The sequence below is a fragment of the Salmo trutta genome, chromosome 3, assembly GCF_901001165.1.
Source record: "Salmo trutta chromosome 3, fSalTru1.1, whole genome shotgun sequence".
Taxonomy (NCBI): Eukaryota; Metazoa; Chordata; class Actinopteri; order Salmoniformes; family Salmonidae; genus Salmo; species Salmo trutta.
In genome coordinates, this window is record NC_042959.1 from 60,885,241 (window position 1) to 60,906,951 (window position 21,711).

The 21,711-nt window shown below is 45.1% G+C and overlaps 1 protein-coding gene and 1 long non-coding RNA gene across 2 annotated transcripts in view; one reads left to right on the forward strand and one right to left on the reverse strand.

Moving 5' to 3' along the window:
• The first annotated feature begins 292 nt into the window (after nucleotides 1-292).
• On the forward strand, nucleotides 293-9,502 carry LOC115165014 (uncharacterized). Its single transcript, XR_003870045.1, has 2 exons — nucleotides 293-400; nucleotides 8,626-9,502. It is a non-coding gene; the product is annotated as an uncharacterized LOC115165014 (long non-coding RNA).
• Nucleotides 9,503-10,199: 697 nt separating this feature from the next.
• LOC115182056 (single-minded homolog 1-A-like) overlaps nucleotides 10,200-21,711 on the reverse strand; it is a 33,813-nt gene continuing 22,301 nt past the window's right edge. The window contains exons 9-12 of the mRNA XM_029743704.1: nucleotides 21,319-21,466; nucleotides 14,146-14,311; nucleotides 13,497-13,923; nucleotides 10,200-13,151 (exon numbers count right to left, since the gene is read on the reverse strand). Of these exons, the coding sequence (XP_029599564.1) occupies nucleotides 12,361-13,151; nucleotides 13,497-13,923; nucleotides 14,146-14,311; nucleotides 21,319-21,466 (1,532 nt within the window). The 3' untranslated portion in view covers nucleotides 10,200-12,360. The remainder of the gene's footprint in view (nucleotides 13,152-13,496; nucleotides 13,924-14,145; nucleotides 14,312-21,318; nucleotides 21,467-21,711) is intronic.

Sequence of the window (21,711 nt, forward strand, 5' to 3'; positions counted from 1 at the left end):
ATTTCTAACAGTTTAGCAGGCCACCACACCACATTAGAGCTGGTACTGTAAGTGCATGAGAAAACAATACATTTACTAATTTGTTTCTGATTATTTGTCTAATTTGCAGCTCCATTAGTCCAGTAGTCTACTAGTTACGGGTTAGTAGGTTGTATTTTACTACTACAGTATATCATTTGCTCTATTTTGTTGCTGTTGTTTTATGTAACACACACACACACACACACACACACACACACACACACACACACACACACACACACACACATGTTCTTGCAGTTATATTCTGAACTCTGCCCCTCTCATCTCTCTCCTCTCCTCCCCAGTTAAGACAGAGCCTATAAACAACAGTGAGACTGACTACCACAGAAGGCAGCACTGGATAGCCATGCAGGCGAAGGTAACAGCACACACAGTTTCAGCCTCTCATTTCTCCCTTTAAAGCAGAGCCTAGGGGCCTCCCGAGTGGCGCAGCGGTATAAGGCATTACATCGCATTGCTAGAGGCGTTACCACAGACCCGGGTTAATTCTCGGGCTGTGCCCTAACCGGCCGCGGCCGGGATTCCCATAGGACGGCGCACAATTGGCCCAGCATCGTCTTGGCTCATCGCTATCTAACAACTCCTTGTGGCGGGCCTGGTGCCTGCAGGCTGACCTCGGTAGCCAGTTGAACTTTCCTCCGACAACTTGGTGCGGCTGCCTTCCGCGTTAAGCTGGCGTTAAGCTGGCGGATGTTAAGGAGCGCGGTAGGGCGGGTCATGTTTCGGAGGATGCATTACTCCACTTTTTCCTCTCCTGAGCACTTAGGGGAGTTGCAGCGATGAGACAAGATCTAACACATATGCATACCCACAGATGTTGTTGATGTACCAGCCATATTAAAACCAACTATTTGTCACGACTTCCTCCAAAGTCGGTCCCTCTCCTTGTTCGGGCGACGTTCGGCGGTCGACATCACCGGTCTTCTAGCCATCGCCGATCCACCTTTCATTTTCCATTTGTTTTGTCTTGTCTTCACACACACCTGGTTTCAATTCCATCAATTACATGTTGTGTGTTTAACCCTCTGTTCACCCCATGTCGCAGGGGAATTTTATAGATAGATGGTTCGCCCATAGTTTAGGGATCCCCATTGTTCCCATGGCTGTGCCCTTCCTCGTTCACGCCTTAGACAGTCGACCATTAGGGTCAGGGTTGATCAGGGAGGCCACCGCTCCTCTGGGCATGGTGACGCAGGGGGGTCACAAGGAGAGAATTATTCTCTTCCTAATTGACTCTCCTGTGTTTCCCGTGGTGCTAGGCCTACCCTGGTTAGTTTATCATGACCCCACTGTTTCTTGGCCACAGAGGGCTCTCACGGAGTGGTCGCAAGAGTGCTCGGGGAGGTGTTTAGGGGTTTCCGTTGGTGCTACTACGGTGGAAAGTCCAGACCAGGTCTCCACCGTGCGCATTCCCCCTGAATATGCCAATTTGGCTCTCGCCTTCTCCAAAAAGTATTCGACTCAATTACCACCCCATCGACGCTGCACTTCCCAGGAGTCACGTGTATCCCCTCTCACAGGCGGAGACGGAGGCTATGGAAACATATGTCTCCGAATCTCTGCGTCAGGGGTACATTCGGTCATCCACTTCACCCGCCTCCTCAAGTTAAATTTTTGTGAAGAAGAAGGAGGGAGGTCTGCGCCCGTGTATTGACTATCGGGATCTGAACCAGATCACTGTGAGGTATAGTTACCCGCTACCGCTCATAGCCACAGCGATTGAGTCAATGCACGGGGCGAGCTGCTTCACCAAACTAGATCTTAGGAGCGCTTACAACTTTTCATTTTATTTATTTCACCTTTATTTAACCAGGTAGGCAAGTTGAGAACAAGTTCTCATTTACAATTGCGACCTTGCCAAGATAAAGCAAAGCAGTTCGACACATACAACAACACAGAGTTACACATAGAGTAAAACAAACCTACAGTCAATAATATAGTAGAAAAATAAGTCTATATACAAAGAGAGCAAATGAGGTGAGATAAGGGAGGTAAAGGCAAAAAAGGCCATGGTGGCGAAGTAAATACAATATAGCAAGTAAAACACTGGAATGGTAGATTTGCAGTGGAAGAAAGTGCAAAGTAGAAATAGAAATAATGGGGTGCAAAGGAGCAAAATAAATAAATAAATACAGTAGGGGAAGAGGTAGTTGTTTTAGCTAAATTATAGATGGGCTATGTACAGGTGCAGTGATCTGTGAACTGCTCTGACAGCTGGTACTTAAAGCTAGTGAGGGAGATAAGTGTTTCCAGTTTTAGAGATTTTTGTAGTTCGTTCCAGTCATTGGCAGCAGAGAACTGGAAGGAAAGGCGGCCGAAGGAGGAATTGGCTTTGGGGGTGACCAGAGAGATATACCTGCTGGAGCGCGTGCTACAGGTGGGTGCTGATATGGTGACCAGCGAGCTAAGGGGGAACTTTACCTAGCAGGGTCTTGTAGATGACCTGGAGCCAGTGGGTTTGGCGACGAGTATGAAGCGAGGGCCAGCCAACGAGAGCGTACAGGTCGCAGTGGTGGGTAGTATATGGGGCTTTGATGACAAAACGGATGGCACTGTGATAGACTGCATCCAATTTATTGAGTAGGGTATTGGATGCTATTTTGTAAATGACGTCGCCGAAGTCGAGGATCGGTAGGATGGTCAGTTTTTGCGAAATAGGAAGCCAATTCTAGATTTAACTTTGGATTGGAGATGTTTGATGTGAGTCTGAAAGGAGAGTTTACAGTCTAACCAGACAACTAGGTATTTGTAGTTGTCCACATATTCTAAGTCAGAACCGCGCAGAGTAGTGATGCTGGACGGGCGGGCAGGTGCAGGCAGCGATCGGTTGAAGAGCATGCATTTAGTTTTACTTGTATTTAAGAGCAGTTGGAGGCCATGGAAAGAGAGTTGTATGGCATTGAAGCTCATCTGTAGGGTAGTTAACACAGTGTCCAAAGAAGGGCCAGAAGTATACAGAATGGTGTCGTCTGCGTAGAGGTGGATCAGAGACTCACCAGCAGCAAGAGCGACATCATTGATGTATACAGAGAAAAGAGTTGGCCCAAGAATTTAACCCTGTGGCACCCCCATAGAGACTGCCAGAGGCCCGGACAACAGGCCCTCCGATTTGACACACTGAACTCTATCAGAGAAGTAGTTGGTGAACCAGGCGAGGCAATCATTTGAGAAGCCAAGGCTATTGAGTCTGCCGATGAGGATGTGGTGATTGACAGAGTCGAAAGCCTTGGCCAGGTCAATGAATACGGCTGCAGAGTATTGTTTCTTATCGATGGCGGTTAAGATATTGTTTAGGACATTGAGCATGGCTGAGGTGCACCCATGACCAGCTCTAAAACCAGATTGCATAGCGGAGAAGTTGCGGTGGGATTCAAAATGGTCGGTAATCTGTTTGTTGACTTGGCTTTCGAAGACTTTAGAAAGGCAGGGTAGGATAGATATAGGTCTGTAGCAGTTTCGGTGAAGAGTGTCCCCCCCACTTTGAAGAGGGGGATGACCGCAGCTGCTTTCCAATCTTTGGGATTCTCAGATGACACGAAAGAGAGGTTGAACAGGCTAGTAATAGGGGTTGCAACAATTTCGGCAGAGAATTTTACAAAGAAAGGGTCCAGATTGTCTAGCCCGGCTGATTTGTAGGGGTCCAGATTTTGCAGCTCTTTCAGAACATCAGCTGACTGGATTTGGGAGAAGGAGGAATGGGGAAGGCTTGGGCGAGTTGCTGTGGGGGGTGCAGTGCTGTTGACCGGGGTAGGGGTAGCCAGGTGGAAAGCATGGCCAGCCGTAGAAAAATGCTTATTGAAATTCTCAATTATAGTGGATTTATCAGTGGTGACAGAGTTTCCTATCCTCAGTGCAGTGGGCAGCTGGGAGGAGGTGCTCTTATTCTCCAAGGACTTTACAGTGTCCCAGAACTTTTTTGAGTTTGTGTTGCAGGAAGCAAATTTCTGCTTGAAAAAGCTAGCCTTTGCATGTTGGTTTCTAACTTCTCTGAAAAGTTGCAAATCACGGGGGCTGTTCGATGCTAATGCAGAATGCCACAGGATGTTTTTATGTTGGTTAACCTGTTTAGGATAGGGGGCAGTATTTTCACGGCCGGATAAAAAACGTACCCGATTTCATCTGGTTATTACTCCTGCCCAGAAACTAGAATATGCATATAATTGTTTGATTTGGATAGAAAATACCCTAAAGTTTCTAAAACTGTTTGATTGGTGTCTGTGAGTATAACAGAACTCATATGGCAGGCCAAAGCCTGAGAAGATTCTATACAGGAAGTGCCCTCTCTGACCATTTCTTGGCCTTCTATAGCCTCTTTATCGAAAACAGAGGACCTCTACTGTAACGTGACATTTTCTAAGGCTCCCATAGGCTCTCAGAAGGCGCCAGAACGGGGAATGATGACTCTGCAGTCCCTGGCCGAAAAACAGTAGCGCATTTGGAAAGTGGTCGATCTGAGAACAATGACACGGATGCGCGCGTGCACGTGAAGACACCATTTTCTTCTTTCAGTCTTTGAACGAAAACAATGTCTCCCGGTCGGAATATTATCGCTATTTTACGAGAAAAATTGCATAAAAAATTATTTTAAACAGCATTTGACATGCTTCGAAGTACGGTAATGGAATATTTTTACATTTTTTGTCACGATACATGCCGGCGCGTCACCCTTCGGATAGTGTCTTGAACGCAAGAACAAAACGCCGCTATTTGGATATAACTATGGATTATTTGCAACCAAAACAACATTGGGTGTAAAGTAGAGGTCCTGGGAGTGCATTCTGACGAAGAACAGCAAAGGTAATCCAATTTTTCTTATAGTAAATCTGAGTTTGGTGAGTGCCAAACTTGGTGGGTGTCAAAATAGCTAGCCTGTGATGGCTGGGCTATCTACTCAGAATATTGCAAAATGTGCTTTCTCCGAAAAGCTATTTTAAAATCGGACAACGCGATTGCATAAAGGAGTGCTGTATCTATAATTCTTACAATAATTGTTATGTTTTTTGTGAACGTTTATCGTGAGTAATTTAGTAAATTCACCGGAAGTTTTCGGTGGGTATGCTAGTTCTGAACGTCACATGCTAATGTAAAAAGCTGTTTTTTTATATAAATATGAACTTGATTGAACAAAACATGCATGTATTGTATAACATAATGTCCTAGGAGTGTCATCTGATGAAGATCATCAAAGGTTAGTGCTGCATTTAGCTGTGGTTTTGGTTTTAGTGACATTATATGCTAGCTTGAAAAATGGGTGTCTGATTATTTCTGGCTGGGTACTCTCCTGACATAATCTAATGCTTTGCTTTCGTTGTAAAGCCTTTTTGAAATCGGACAATGTGGTTAGATAAAGGAGAGTCTTGTCTTTAAAATGGTGTAAAATAGTCATATGTTTGAAAAATTGAAGTTTTGTGATTTTTGAGGAGTTTGTAATTCGCGCCACACCCTATCATTGAATATTAGCGAGGCGTTCCGCTAGCTGAACATCTAGATGTAAGAGGTTAATTAAGGGCAACCTGGTGCATATCCGGGAGGGAGACGAGTGGAAGACGGCTTTCAGTACCACCTCAGGGCACTATGAGAACCTCATCATGCCGTACGGGTTGATGAATGCGCAATCAGTCTTCCAGGCCTTTGTAGTCGAGATTTTCAGGGACCTGCACGGGCAGGGTGTAGTGGTGTATATTGATGACATTCTGATATACTCCGCTACACGCGCCGAGCATGTGTCCCTGGTGCGCAGGGTGCTTGGTCGCCTGTTGGAGCATGACCTATACGTCAAGGCTGAGAAGTGCCTGTTCTTCCAGCAGTCCGTCTCCTTCCTAGGGTACCGCATTTCCACCTCAGGGTTGGAGATGGAGAGTGACCGCATTTCAACTGTGCGTAATTGGCCGACTCCCACCACGGTAAAGGAGGTGCAGCGGTTCTTAGGGTTTGCCAACTACTACCGGAGGTTTATCCGGGGTTTTGGTCAGGTAGCGGCTCCCATTACCTCACTGCTGAAGGGGGGCCCAGTGCGTTTGCAGTGGTCGGCTGAGGCGGACAGGGCTTTTGGTCACCTGAGGGCTCTGTTTACCTCGGCTCCCATGCTGGCCCATCCTTATCCCTCTTTGGCGTTCATAATGGAGGTGGACGCGTCCGAGGCTGGGATAGGAGCCGTGCTCTCTCAGCGCTCGGGTACGCCACCGAAGCTCCGCCCCTGTGCCTTCTTCTCGAAGAAGCTCAGCCTGGCGGAGCGAAACTATGATGTGGGGGACCGGGAGCTGTTGGCTGTCTTCAAGGCTTTGAAGGCGTGGAGACATTGGCTTGAGGGGGCTAAACACCCTTTCCTCATCTGGACTGACCACCGCAATCTGGAGTACATCCGGACAGCGAGGAGATTGAACCCTTGCCAGGCTAGGTGGGCCATGTTTTTCACCCGTTTTGTGTTTACCCTTTCCTACAGACCAGGCTCCCAGAACGTGAAGGCAGACGCATTGTCCCGGCTGTATGACACAAAGGAGCGGCCCATGGATCCCACTCCCATACTCCCCGCCTCCTGCCAGGTGGCACCGGTAGTGTGGGAGATGGACGGACATTGAGCAGGCGTTATGTGCAGAGCCCGCTCCCGTCCAGTGTCCCGCTGGGCGTCTGTACGTCCCGTCTGCTGTTCGTGACCGGTTGATCTATTGGGCCCACACGTCACCCTCCTCTGGTCATCCTGGGATCGGTCGGACAGTGCGCTGTTTGAGCGGGAGGTACTGGTGGCCTACCTTGGCTAAGGACGTGAGGGTTTATGTTTCCTCCTGCTCAGTGTGCGCCCAGTGTAAGGCTCCTAGGCACCTGCCCAGAGGGAAGCTACACCCTTTACCCATTCCACAACGGCCTTGGTCGCACCTGTCGGTGGATTTTCTAACCGATCTCCCCCCTCACAGGGTAACACTGTGATCCTGGTCGTTGTGGATTGGTTCTCGAAGACCTGTCATCTCCTCCCTCTGCCCGGTCTCCCTACGGCCCTACAGACTGCGGAGGCCTTGTTTACGCACGTCATCCAGCACTACGGGGTGCCTGAGGATATAGTGTCTGATCGAGGTCCTCAATTCACGTCTAGGATCTGGAAGGCGTTCATGGAACGTTTGGGGGTCTCGATCAGCCTTACTTCAAGGCTTCACCCCGAGAGTAATGGGCTGGTGGAGAGAGTAAACCAGGATGTGGGCAGGTTTCTGCGGTCCTACTGCCAGGACCGGCCGGGGGAGTGGGTGACGTTCGTGGCCTGGGCCGAGATGGCACAGAACTCGCTTCGCCACTCCTCCACTAACCTCTCTCCCTTCCATTGCGTACTGGGGTACCAGCCGGTTCTGGCACCTTGGCATCAGAGTCAGACCGAGGCTCCTGCGGGGGACGACTGGTTCAGGCGCGTGGAAGAGACATGGGAAGCTGTCCGTGTTCACCTTCAGCGGGCCGTGCTGCACCAAAAAGAGAATGTAGACCGCCACCGCAGTGAGGCCCCGGTGTTCGCACTGGGGGACCAGGTCTGGCTCTCGACCCGAAACCTGCCCCTCCGCCTGCCCTGGGTCCGCGGTTTGTGGGGCCATTTAAAATCCTGAGGAGAGTGAACGAGGTTTGTTATAGGTTACAGCTTTCCCCCGATTATCGTATTAACCCCTCGTTCCATGTGTCTCTCCTCAGGCCGGTGGTGGCTGGCCCGCTCCAGGAGTCTGAGGTGCGGGAGGTTCCTCCGCCCCATCTGGACATCGAGGGGGCCCCGGCGTACTCCGTTCGCTCCATACTGGATTCGAGGCGTCGGGCGAGGGGTCTTCAGTATCTCGTGGAGTGGGAGGGGTACGGTCCGGAGGAAAGGTGCTGGGTTCCGGTCGAGGACCCTTGCAAGAGTTCCACCGTCTTCGTCCGGATCGCCCTGCGCTTTGCCCTTCGGGTCGTCCCCGAGGCCGGTGTCGACGCGCTGCTGGAGCCACGCATCAAGGGGGGGGGGGTACTGTCACGACTTCCCCTGAAGTTGGTCCCTCTCCTTGTTCGGGCGACGTTCGGTGGGCGACGTTCAGTGGTCGACGTCACCGGTCTTCTAGCCATTGCCGATCCACCTTTCATTTTTAATTTGTTTTGTCTTGTCTTCACACACACCTGGTTTCAATTACATCAATTACATGTTGTGTATTTAACCCTCTGTTCCCCCCATGTCCTTGTCCAGTATTGTTTATTGTAAGTGCTTGTGCACGTTATGTCTGGTGTGCGTTGGATTTTGTACCCATTTATTGATTGTTATGTTTTCCGGTGGTTTTTATTATTAAACTGCGACGTTGGAAACACAGTTTTTGCTCTCCTGCGCCAGACTTCTCTGCCGGCAGTACGCACCCCTTACACTATTACTAAGTTTATCATTGCAGACAACCGTTTAACTACACACCAATGCACAAAAGATGTTCATGTAGTGTCACCATTACTCGCACTCTTGTTACAAAATATGCTTTTATCATGATCCTATGAATCATCTTTTATGCAGTGGTGGTGGAATGGACAATCAAACATTGGATAATAAAATGACCATGCAGTCTGTTTTATTGTGCTTTCTGTCCATTCTTTTGAAAGATTGTGGATTGTCCTACATGAAATTCTCTGAAGGATGAGGAAAGGATCCAGCAGGTTTGTCCCAGAGGAAAGTGGCCCCAAAAATCCTGTGGAATATCCTGCAGGACTTCCTATCCTATACAGTATATTCTGCTGGATTCCCGCAGAATTTTTCATGCAGGATTCCTGTAGGGAATTATTAATTTTTTTAGATCGCTATGACTTGTTGGTAATTTAGATTCTAAAGTGCTTGTTTTTTTCTTCTCTTTTTTTGTGTATTCTGACATTTCAGGAGAAATCTTAGTTTGTTAATGATTTATTAACAAAGGATTGTAAATCAGCTCTCTATGTTCTTTTGTATGAACTTGTGATAAAAAAAGTCCAATACCATGACAAATATCTCCTTCCTTCTGGTCCTAGCTGAGGAAGTAAAGTGAAGAAAAACCTATGGGATTAAAGGGTACTAATGTCCTTGTAATAGCTATGGCAGACAGAGGCACAGGGATGGGGAGAATGATGCAGTGCTGGAGCCTGAGCTGTTGAAACGACTATAGCAAACACCCAGTAAACATCCATCAGACAGTAGAGAGAGGAGGAAGGAGAGAGGGGGGAGAGAGAAAAAGGGAGGAAGAGAGTGAGGAAGCTCCTCATCACTGACCTCTCTAGAACCACAAATCTTTTCGCTTAATTGGAGATCGTCCCGTATCGATTTTCATCAGTCTCTTTATTTGCCATAGCAGCCACACATAACCAGGGGGGACATTTAGTGTCACTGCTAAAATGTCCCATCTCTGAAATGTGATTAAATTGAATCATTGCAGAAAATGGTTAAAGTAAACATATCACAGTTTTGGGGTGTCTTTTTAGCCTTTAAAAAAAAAAACTTGCATATTACTTGTTTTTTGTGTATTATTTCACGTCCTGGCCAGTAATAAGGTTAATTGTTATTGTAGTTTGGTCAGGACGTGGCAGAGGGTATTCGTTTTATGTGGTTCGGGGTAGTGTGTTTGTTGAAGGGGCATTTGATTTAAGTATTCCGGGGTGTTTGGGCACTATTTGATTTTCATGTATTCTATGTTTAGTCTAGTGTGCCTGTTTCTATGTTTGGCTAATTGGGGTTGGGACTCTTGAAGGCAGGTGTGTCTATTTGCCTTTGATTGAGAGTCCCATATATTAGGGTGTGTTTGTCTTTTGTGGGAGATTGTTCCGTGTATAGCGTCAAGCCTTACAGGACTGTTTATTGTCGGTGTGTTTCTTTTGTATACGTGTTTATTTTGGGTTTGCCTTCTTTCCATATAATAAAGAAGATGAGTATACACATACCTGCGGCATTTTGGTCTCATCACTACGACAACCATGACATATTATTAGCTGGACAGAATGCAATACTTTTCTTTTTATGGGTAAATGTAATAGTAAATATACAGTTTCATGTAGTTTAATAGATCTTTTTTCTTATATGTTTTTCAGTATCTATAGTCAATATAAGTTAATTATTGCATTTACACTCAAATGCTAACGGTAGCCTACAATAGAAAACACACATGTCAATTATGAGCCATTTTTTCTTTGGAAAAAGTGTTCTGTTTATTTATTAATTTTCATAGAATTTGTTTAAATCAAACACACTCATATGCAAGCAGACTGTTTTGATTGCAACTATATTTCAAAACCCAAAATAAACATTCACTAAATAAATACAACTTTTCCCTTGTGCTTCAAAGTGGTGTCTTTTTCTCAGCATATTTACATCATAAATAACTTTGGAAAAGCACAATTCAGACAAAAAAACAAACAAACCCAAACGTATAAATATAAGAGATATGGTAACCGCATTTACAACAGAATCCAGGGGAACGCTAGAAATGTGTCACACTGCCTACAAAACAGTATAATAAACATGATATGAAGCGTTAGAGAAAGGTAATGCCAGTTTATAACAAACAAGCATTATCATGATCAGATGTGATAATGATTTAGGCTGTCTAAATGACTACCCAACCGGTTGGATTGCATATTGCTGCATGTATCATGACTTTGTGAAAACATTTCATGAATTGTCATATAACTCATTATTATGGTAATAGTAACTAATGTCATGTTGGTACAAGCAAGCGTTGCCACTACATCATTCTGTAATATTAGAACAGTGCACAAGTCAATCAACCACATCAGACACAATCTCTCCATTTCACCTCACTTGATTTTTCCTTCATCTCATCATATGTTCAATAAACAATGGGCATCTCTTTCCAGTACAATAACTGTACAATTACCCTTGTTGACAATTTAACAAGACATGCCTCGGAGGTACACGTTAGCATGCTAACTCTCACGTCAGCCTAGTTAGCATGCTAACTCACCTCAGCCTTGTAAGCATGCTAACTCTCACCTCAGCCTTGTTAGCATGCTAACTCTCACCTCAGCCTTGTTAGCATGCTAACTCCCACCTCAACCTTGTTAGCATGCTAACTCTCACCTCAGCCTTGTTTGCATGCTAACTCTCACCTCAGCCTTGTTAGCATGCTAACTCTCACCTCAGCCTTGTTAGCATGCTAACTCTCACCTCAGCCTTGTTAGCATGCTAACTCCCACCTCAGCCATGTTAGCATGCTAACTCCCTCCTCAGTGTTTACCTTGAAAGCATGCTAAATTCCCCCTCAGTGTTTACCACTACACCTGGCAAATGAGACAATCCATGTCATCATATTGACCCTTAGCTTCCCAGTAATCACATCTCAATAAGGTTGTTCATTAGAGGTTGTATATAATGTTGTTATCCTCACTGAGGTGATATTATACCACTACAGACCAAAGTACTAATAAGTGTTGTTATCCCTGCCAACAAGACATTTAGCCCAAGTAAAGCCTGCTACCTGACAGTCCAGGTGAACTGCTGTATGTCTCAATGTAAATGTAGGCATATGTATCTCTTGCATGTATCCCTTAAATCCCCCCTTCGCTTTCTCTGAAAAGTGTGGGTACACTTCCCTTAATCCATAGCTTACATAGTGGGGAAAACATAGATAGAATGAATTTGCATAATTGTTGATGTCTGTGAAGTTTTTTGTGTCATTTTTGCTTCATCTCTATACTGCACACCTTTAATCATAGCTACGAGAAGTAGGGGTGCTGAGGATGCTGCAGTACCCCTGAATTATTTTCTGAAAAGTAGTGCACTGGGCCTTTACTAGTCCTGTATTAGCAGACCGATATAGCCATCTGTAGCGCGGGCAAAAAATATATCAATTTAACCAGGTCTAGTTGACTTTAACTCTAGAGTTGTGTTGTGATAAGGGGATTCTGACCAACACTAAAAAGTGCACTAACGTTGAACCCTGTCCTGTTAACTCAAAACATATCCACAACCCTATCTTCAACCATAGGGGTGAGGTTCCCACAATGAAACTCTATTTCTGACAGTGCAAATGGAATAATGTAGATCTGTAAAGATTAAAAGAAAAGGAAACACAAGAAGTAGGATAGGAACATTTTTTTTTTGCTGGATAAGACGCAGAAGAGGCCGTTGAGGCTGGGCTATAGAATGAATATTCCATGGCTCCACAGTTTCTTCTTCATGTGTTTTAGTGTGCGTCTGAAATGGCACCCTATTCCCTATGTAGGGCATTACTTTTGACCAGAGCCCTACGCAGGCTCTGGTCAAAAATAGTGTGTAGGGAAATGGCACGCTATTCCCTTTACAGGGAATAGGCTGACATTTTAGACATCCCTATAGTGTTATTGGACAAGCGGGCGTTAGCTGCCGTTAGTGATGATGACGGAGGTCCCCTTGTGTCCCGGCCCCTGCTCTGCCTGCATGCGCAGGTGTGAAGTCACGTCGTAGTGGGTGGAGCCAGCGGAGGAATAGAAGTCCCTGAGGCTCTCGGTGTCATACAGGTGCTCCAGGGCGTAGCCCGTCAGGGAGTAGGTAGCAGCTTGCTTGTCCAGGTAGGGCCTCCCCGTCAGGGAGTAGGTAGCAGCTTGCTTGTCCAGATAGGGCCTCCCTGTTTGGGTTTGGGGGTGGGAATGGTAGAGGGCTGGGGCAGGGCTAGGGGAGGAGGCTGAGCAGGGGCCTGGACGGCCAAGCTGGTGGTGCAGGGGCTGGGGGAGAGGGGACAGGTCTGTCTGTCCTGTCTGCTGGAGGTAGGTTTTGGGTTTGGGGAGGCGGTGGTCAGACCCTGGGCTGCTGAGCCTGAAGAGAGGGGCAGGGCTTGATGCGGGGCTGATCACCTGACCCAGGCCACGGCACAACACGCTATGTAGCACCCCCTGGGGGTAGTCAGTGGTGAAGCAGGGGCCTGGGCCCTTCGGGAGGCCGTTGGCAGGACCTAGAGGAGTGTCAGGCCCTGGGTGGAGCTTGCTGCGGTGCTGCAGCCGATTCTCCTCCTCCTTGATCATCTGCTGCGTGGCTCGGATCAGGGTCTCGATCTTGCTCGGCTCCTGGGGGCTGACCCGAAAGTAGTCGGTGCGGTGACGGTCCCCTGAGTCGCTGGCGGAGCCCCCGTCTGGCGAGCTGACCACACTGTCCTGATCCCATTGGCCACAGTCTGTAGAGGGAGGGACAGGACACTGATCTTAGAGCCAACAGGAAGCAATATCCAGGGCTAAGCAGAGCTAGCAGCATGTTATCCTACAGGTTAAGGGTTAAAACGAACCTGTATTTTCCTGCTGACCTCTTCCAGGTCACCATTGCAAAAGTGGTTTTTAACCACAATATTCTTTCCTGGTTAAATAAAGGTTAAATAAAGCAGAGGTGGGAGATCTGAAGTGTGAGCAGGCTTTAGTACCAACCCGAATCAAATCTGTGTGTCTTTGAGCCTGCAACAGTGGAGTTCACCCATCTCCAGCCTCCTACAGTAATACAAGCTAAAGGGCCAGGGATAGGGACTTACTATGCAGACTGTGGATGGAGGGGATGTGGGGCACGCTGCTCTCGTATCCCTCTCCATTCTCCAGGGACGAAGTCTTGGCCAGGGGCAGCACAGAGCGGGCAGCTCCCCACCACGCCTCTGTCCCACCCTGGGGAGCACCCAGGAAGTACCTCCCTGCCTCACAGCGGCCCCGCTCGCACGTCTGGTTGTGTCCGTGTCTGTCGAGGTGGGAGTGGCTGTCGCTGGGGGTGTGGTGGTGGTGGTGCTCCTCAGTGATTGGGAGGCTGTAGCAGAGGGGACGTGGCTCGGAGAACTGCCTGTAGGCACAGGAGGTGCCAAGCCCCTCCCCCTGCTCCAGCAGCTGAGGGGAAGCGGAGTCTGTGAGGGGAGATCCTGCCCAAGGGCTATCCTGGTCCGACTCTGACCGCTCGGCCTGGAAACCAGTGTACTGCAGATAGAGAGAGCAATCAAGAGGGAGAGAGAGGGAGAGAGACAGAGAGCCAGAGAGAGGAGAAATATGAGTCATTACCCAGGTAATCAAGAAGTGATAAATCAGGTACAAGCCACCTCCCGTCACTGACAGATCATGCCGTATCCTGGCTCAAATAGAGAGTTGCCTCTGTGTAGGATGTGTACAGGACCAGCGCTGTATGTTCCTATAGAGCCTCACCTGTGTGTAGGGGGACAGTCGAGCCTTGGTCTTAGCTCGAGACACTCTGCTCTTGGGTGCTCTGCGGTTCTCAGTAAGGCTGGTGGGAGCACTGCTAAAGGGGAAGGAGGGCTTGGTGTCTGTAACCTGGTCCAGAGACAGCTGGAGTCCTTTATACTCAGTATCCCTACAGAAACATACACATACAGTATGGACTGTAGATCATATAGATACACAGGTATATTCCTGATTTAACTATGTGTTAGGATTACATAAAGACCATCATTAAACAAGACAAGACAGCTCCACTGTTAAGACTGTTTATCCAAGTGTGGCTTGTCTACCTGGGTATTTTATTTTTTTCATTCTCAGGGTGCAAATACCCACTAACATCTGTTTGGTAATTAGAGCATGGTGTATGTGTGTGTCTGTGTGAGAGAGAGAGAGAGAGAGAGAGAGAGAGAGAGAAGAGAGAAAGAGAAGAGAGCAGAGAGAGAGCAGAGAAGAGAGAAGAGAGAGAGTGAAAGAGTGAAAGAGAGCGAGAGTGAGAGCGAGAAAGAGGGTAGAGAGGCTTTCGGAAGGACTTGTTTCTCCATCAGGATTGTAACAAGGCCTTTAACAAACATACAACAGAGGGGAGGCTGTCCGTTCAAATACACATGCGATTAAGGGCTATGTCTGGCTAAACCAAGCCCACGGGACACCACGCCAGGAGACAGTACTTGGAAATGGGAATTGTTTTCTCTGTAAAGCAGGGGTAGACTGGGCATGGGGCATTTCGGGCAAATGCCAGATGGGCTGGTACATTTTTAGGTGAGTGGGACTGTCCAACTTTATTTATTTTCACAAATAATAAGCATTATCTGGCTAATAATGTGGCATCAAGGAAAGAAATTGGCCGGTGTAGGGGCTTCAAAGAAGAAAATGGGCCAGTGTGTTAGAAATGCCAGGGCCGATTTCAGGTCCCAGTCCTCCTTGTGTGGTTTCTGTTCACTATGATGAATCAAGTTGGAGAAGATGGATGGAAAAACCTGGACAGGGTTTACTCTGGCCAAACACTGATCCCCCCCCCCCCACACACACACACACACACACACCCCCCACACACAAACACACCCCATGCATGTGCACACGCTCACTCGCACACAGACACATATACAGGTACATGCACATACATACACACACACAAACTTTTATTTCTAAAACACACACAATCACAATCAAGAAATACATGTTCCATACAAACACTATCAAAAACATACCTCAGAATAGTATTCTCATAGGATCAGGTCAGGTCACGCATTTCAGTGCATGACACACACACCAACTCCTTTATGTGATAAAGTGTTCTTATCTTGCTGTAAACACAGAGTATTGCCTAAGAAAGGTCAGGGATCACAGGGACAGGCTCTGGCCAATAGGAAGGGATGGAAGGTGGAAGGGTTATCAATACTAGCCAATAGGACAAGGCAGAGTGGTTATTAGTACTAATACACATAGAGGCAGTTCAACCAGAGGTGAACTCCTGTGTTCCTGTGTTCCCTACTAGCTGTGTGTTAATCAGTGTAGACTAGTACACCTCTACCTGCTACTGTGTGAATCACCCACCACTAACTCTGATAACAACAGTGAGAAAGGGGCTGTGATAGTTCTCTGATGAACTGACTAAATCCCATGCCATTCTCTCAGAATTGTATGGGGAAATAAGGAACTCATTATTATCATTATTATTTAGCCACAGACAGGACAGGAACACTCAGTGGATGACATTGTATTATCTCTCTCTCTGCTAATGAACTGAGTTACTATGAATTCACTGACTGACTGATGCTATTCTCACAGATACGTTGAGGCAAACAACACGTTTGCACAATGTCTCATTACAGCTTAATGTCTCACACGATAAAACATCTCAACAAGATCACAAGACGGTACTAATTGACTGTACAGTATGTGATTCAATAAAAAGTAAAACAATTGTTTAAAAAAAAAAAAGATCACATGGGGGAATGAGAAATCTCCATCCACAAATTCTAAACTCTCTACTCTCCCACCAAGCTGGCAGCCATAAACGCTCCTCATCTTTATGGCCTATCAATTAAAACCTCATAAACACCGTTATGGATTTGGGGAGGGGGGTAGTCTGTGGCTGTGGCAGAGCGTGTCGAGCCATTTCCATCTTCTCTCCTCTGTACGGAGCAGCCTCTTCTGCCTCCTCTGGTTAATGGAGTGTTTTATGGGCTTAATTAATTTACTGAAACACTTTTACATCTGCAGCAATACACATTACACACAGCAGCACACCAGGAAATTTGCTAAATGTCCCATCCTAGAAAGCAGTGGCACCGTTTTCACAGACCTAACCAGAAGGTACAGATGTAGGTTCTTAATTTGAGCCACTACAGCAGGAAAATAATCCTGCAGAAACAGGAAATGTGAATTATTATGTGGATTATAATTATAAGATTTCTAAGTGAAAATTACAAACTTCAGAAGCCTTTTTAAACCTCAAATACATTACAAGTTTTACATTTCCTGCATTGTAGGAAAGTTCTCCTGCAACAGGGTGATCAAATTAAGATCCTACATCTGTACTGAGCCAATACTAACACTCACAGAACCAATAGAGCTTGACTCAGACTATATCTATATCTGGACTGTTTGCAGTTCAGTTGATAAAGTAAGCGCATGCTGAGTGAAAAGAGGTTTGAACGATATGGTGACTTTTCCAGTGGAAAACTGGGTTGAAACAAATTGTGTTGTTTATCAGTGCTCATGCATGACGGAGGCCCACACTTAGCTCAATACCACTGTCTGAGAAAGACAGTCCACCAGACCTGGGTTCAAACTGTATTAGTATTCTTTCTAATACTTAAGCTTGACTGGATTGAGGTTTGACAAGGGCAATAGAGACAATGGAATAGTGCCAACAGTGAAACCGCTTCTATCTGACACCTCAAGCCAGGTTGACTCAACCAAACAAATTAAAACTATTAGGAAGAAAAAAAATACTTTGTGAACCCATGCCTGACTGAGACAGTTGACACAGTCTGCAGACAGACAGATGGACATGTTGTTCATTCCAGAGACACCTTGCAAAGCGACTTTCCCTTCCCGGGTGAGGGTTCCAAAGGTAACAGCCAAGTCCATAGACATGAATATGCTTTAGTGAACCTGATAACTCAATGACCTCAACACACAGACACCCACACTACTCTACACAATACCTATCCTACACAGACACCCACACTACTCAACACAATAACTAATCTACACACAGATACCCACACTACTACACGATAACTATTCTACACACAGACATCCACACAATAACTTATCTACACACAGACATCCACACTACTACACAATAATTACTCAACGACCACAGACATCGACACTACTACACAATATCTATTCTACAACCACAGACATCCACACTACTACACAATAACTATTCTACACACAGACATCCACACTACTAGACAAAAACTATTCTACACACAGACATCCACACTAGTACACATCATAACTATTCTACACACAGACATCCACACTACTACACATCATAACTTATCTGCACACAGACATCCACACTAGTACACATCATAACTATTCTACACACAGACATCCACACTACTAGACATCATAACTTATCTACACACAGACATCCACACTAGTACACATCATAACTATTCTACACACAGACATCCACACTACTACACATCATAACTATTCTACACACAGACATCCACACTAGTACACATCATAACTATTCTACACACAGACATCCACACTACTAGACATCATAACTTCTCTACACACAGACATCCACACTAGTACACATCATAACTATTCTACACACAGACATCCACACTACTACACATCATAACTATTCTACACACAGACATCCACACTAGTACACATCATAACTATTCTACACACAGACATCCACACTACTACACATCATAACTTATCTACACACAGACATCCACACTACTAGACATCATAACTTATCTACACACAGACATCCACACTAGTACACATCATAACTATTCTACACACAGACACCCACACTACTACACATCATAACTATTCTACACACAGACACCCACACTACTAGACATCATAACTATTCTACACACAGACATCCACACTACTACACATCATAACTATTCTACACACAGACATCCACACTACTACACATCATAACTTATCTACACACAGACATCCACACTAGTACACATCATAACTATTCTACACACAGACATCCACACTACTACACATCATAACTTATCTACACACAGACATCCACACTACTAGACATCATAACTATTCTACACACAGACATCCACACTACTACACATCATAACTATTCTACACACAGACATCCACACTACTACACATCATAACTTATCTACACACAGACATCCACACTAGTACACATCATAACTATTCTACACACAGACATCCACACTAGTACACATCATAACTATTCTACACAGACATCCACACTAGTACACATCATAACTATTCTACAGCAGAAGAAAGTGACAGTAAACAACTTTCAGTTTTTCAAGAAATGATTATTCTAAATTGAAAACAGTGATAGAACGCTGCAGTCTTCCTGTCAGCTACTGTAAACTCTCACCCTATTAGACAGAAAAATCTAACAGAACATTTCATCCTAACATCTGCAGAACAACAAAAAACACAGTCGACAGGCTTTGATAAGACGAAAATACACAACTTTGTTCCACTATAAATGAGCTCCACAAATAAAAAGGTCCTTTTTACAATCCTGTCAAAACTTACCTTCAACAAACACCTCATCCACTACACTTAAGTCATTTAAGCAAATGAACCAAAAAAACGTGTCACGTTTCTTATTAACCTAAAAATAAATATATTTCTTATTAACCTCTCGTTAATTGATTTGCATTGAAGGCTTGTGTAAACCTCGGGTGCCAATACTCATTATCTTATCAGAGAGGGAAACGACAGCTAAGCGGAACTACAAAGAAGTGTGTGTGGTGCTGTGTAAAAATCTGAACAGGCTCAAGCCTGGCCTGACCCTCCCAGAGCCAGGAATCACATCAGACCAAACAAATCAAGGACAGATGTGACTGCTGATCTCTCTCTGCGGTGCCATGACTTCAGCTAGGAGATATAACCATCCACTGAAGAAATACCAGACACCCTAGACCTACAGCACCATTCTTTCCACTGACAGTACTACAGACTTATTGGTGATGTACAGACAAAGCAAAAGGGTAGGCTATACACACTAGAGGTCGACCGATTAATCGGAATGGACGATTAATTAGGGCCGATTTCAAGTTTTCATAACAATCGGTACTCGGCATTTTTGGACACCGATCATGGCCGATTACATTGCACTCCACGAGGAGACTGCGTGGCAGGCTGACTACCTGTTATGCAAGTGCAGCAAGGAGCCAAGGTAAGTTGCTAGCTGGCATTAAACTTATCTTATAAAAAACAATAAATCTTAACATAATCACCAGTTAACTACACATGGTTGATGATATTACTAGTTCATCTAGCTTGTCCTACGTTGCATATAATCGATGCGGTGCCTGTTAATTTATCATTGAATCACAGCCTACTTCGCCAAACAGGTGTATTAACAAGCGCATTCGCGAAAAAAAGCACTGTCGTTGGACCAGTGTACCTAACCATAAACATCAACGCCTTTCTTAAAATCAATACACAAGTATATATTTTTAAACCTGCATATTTAGTTAATATTGCCTGCTAACATGAATTTATTTTAACTAGGGAAATTGTGTCACTTCTCTTATGTTCTGTTCAACAGAGTCAGGGTGTATGCAGCAGTTTGGGTCGCCTGACTCGTTGCGAACTGTGTGAAGACCATTTCTTCCTAACAAAGACAGCCAACTTCAACAAATGGGGGATGATTTAACAAAAGCGCATTTGCGAAAAAAGCCCAATCGTTGCACGAATGTACCTAACCATAAGCATCAATGCCTTTCTTAAAATCAATACACAGAAGTATATATTTTTAAACCTGCATATTTAGTTAAAAGAAATTCATGTTAGCAGGCAATATTAAGCTAGGGAAATTGTGTCACTTCTCTTGCGTTCATTGCACGCAGAGTCAGGGTATATGCAACAGTTTGGGCCGCCTGGCTCGTTGCGAACTAATTTGCCAGAATTTTACGTAATTATGACATAACATTGAAGGTTGTGCAATGTAACAGCAATATTTAGACTTATGGATGCCACCCGTTAGATAAAATTCGGAACGGTTACGTATTTCACTGAAAAAATAAACGTTTTGTTTTCGAAATGATAGTTTCCGGATTTGACCATATTAATGAACTAAGGCTCGTATTTCTGTGTGTTATTATATTATAATTAAGTATATGATTTGATAGAGCAGTCTGACTGAGCGGTGGTAGGCAGCAGCAGGCTCGTAAGCATTCATTCAAACAGCACTTTCCTGCGTAGGCCAGCAGCTCTTCGCTGTGCTTCAAGCATTGCGCTGTTTATGACTTCAAGCCTATCAACTCCCGAGATTAGGCTGGCAATACTAAAGTACCTATTAGAACATCCAATAGTCAAAGGTATATGAAATACAAATGGTATAGAGAGAAATAGTCCTATAGTAACTACACCCCAAAACTTCTTACCTGGGAATATTGAAGACTCATGTTAAAAGGAACCACCAACTTTCATATGTTCTCATGTTCTGAGCAAGGAACTTAAACGTTAGCTTTCTAACAATGCACATATTACACTATTACTTTCTTCTCCAACACTTTGTTTTTGCATTATTTGTTAAACCAAATTGAACATGTTTCATTATTTAGTTGAGACTAAATTGATTTTATTGATGTATTATATTAAGTTAAAATAAAAGTGTTCATTGTTCATTCAGTATTGTTGTAATTGTCATTATTACAAATACATATATACAAATAGGGTGATTAATCGGTATCAGCTTTATTTTGGTACTTCAATAATCGGTAGCGGTATCGGCGTTGAAAAATCATAATCGGTCGACCTCTAATACACATGGTGGGACTTGCACACATATTATGACCCACTGATGTAGTGTTGGTCCTGTATGTCATCCACCAAGGATCACATAAGAAATAACTGTTCTACAATGCTTTCATGTGTTATCCTCTGGGGTTTTGCTGAGGTACCTACGTGAGGACGTAGTTGACACTGACGATACAGTGGGGTCTGGAGGAACGGCTGTTGTGTACGATGGTGGCATAGCTCTGAACCCAAACCCAGCCACCCTGCTTAGCCAGGAACCTATAGTACTTAGTGGTAACTTGGCCTTTCACCAGCACTGGACAGAGAGAGAGAGACAGAGAGCGAGAGACAGACAGTCACAGAGAGAGAGAGAGAGAGAGAGAGAGAGAGAGAGAGAGAGACAGAGACAAAGAGAGGGATACACGGAGACAAATAGAGGGGGAGAGAGAGAGTTAGAGAGAAACTGAAATTCTTGTTTATATCATCGTTCCAAAAATGATGAAGCATTAATTAGTGGTCATCTACAGTTGAAGTCGGAAGTTTACATACACCTTAGCCAAA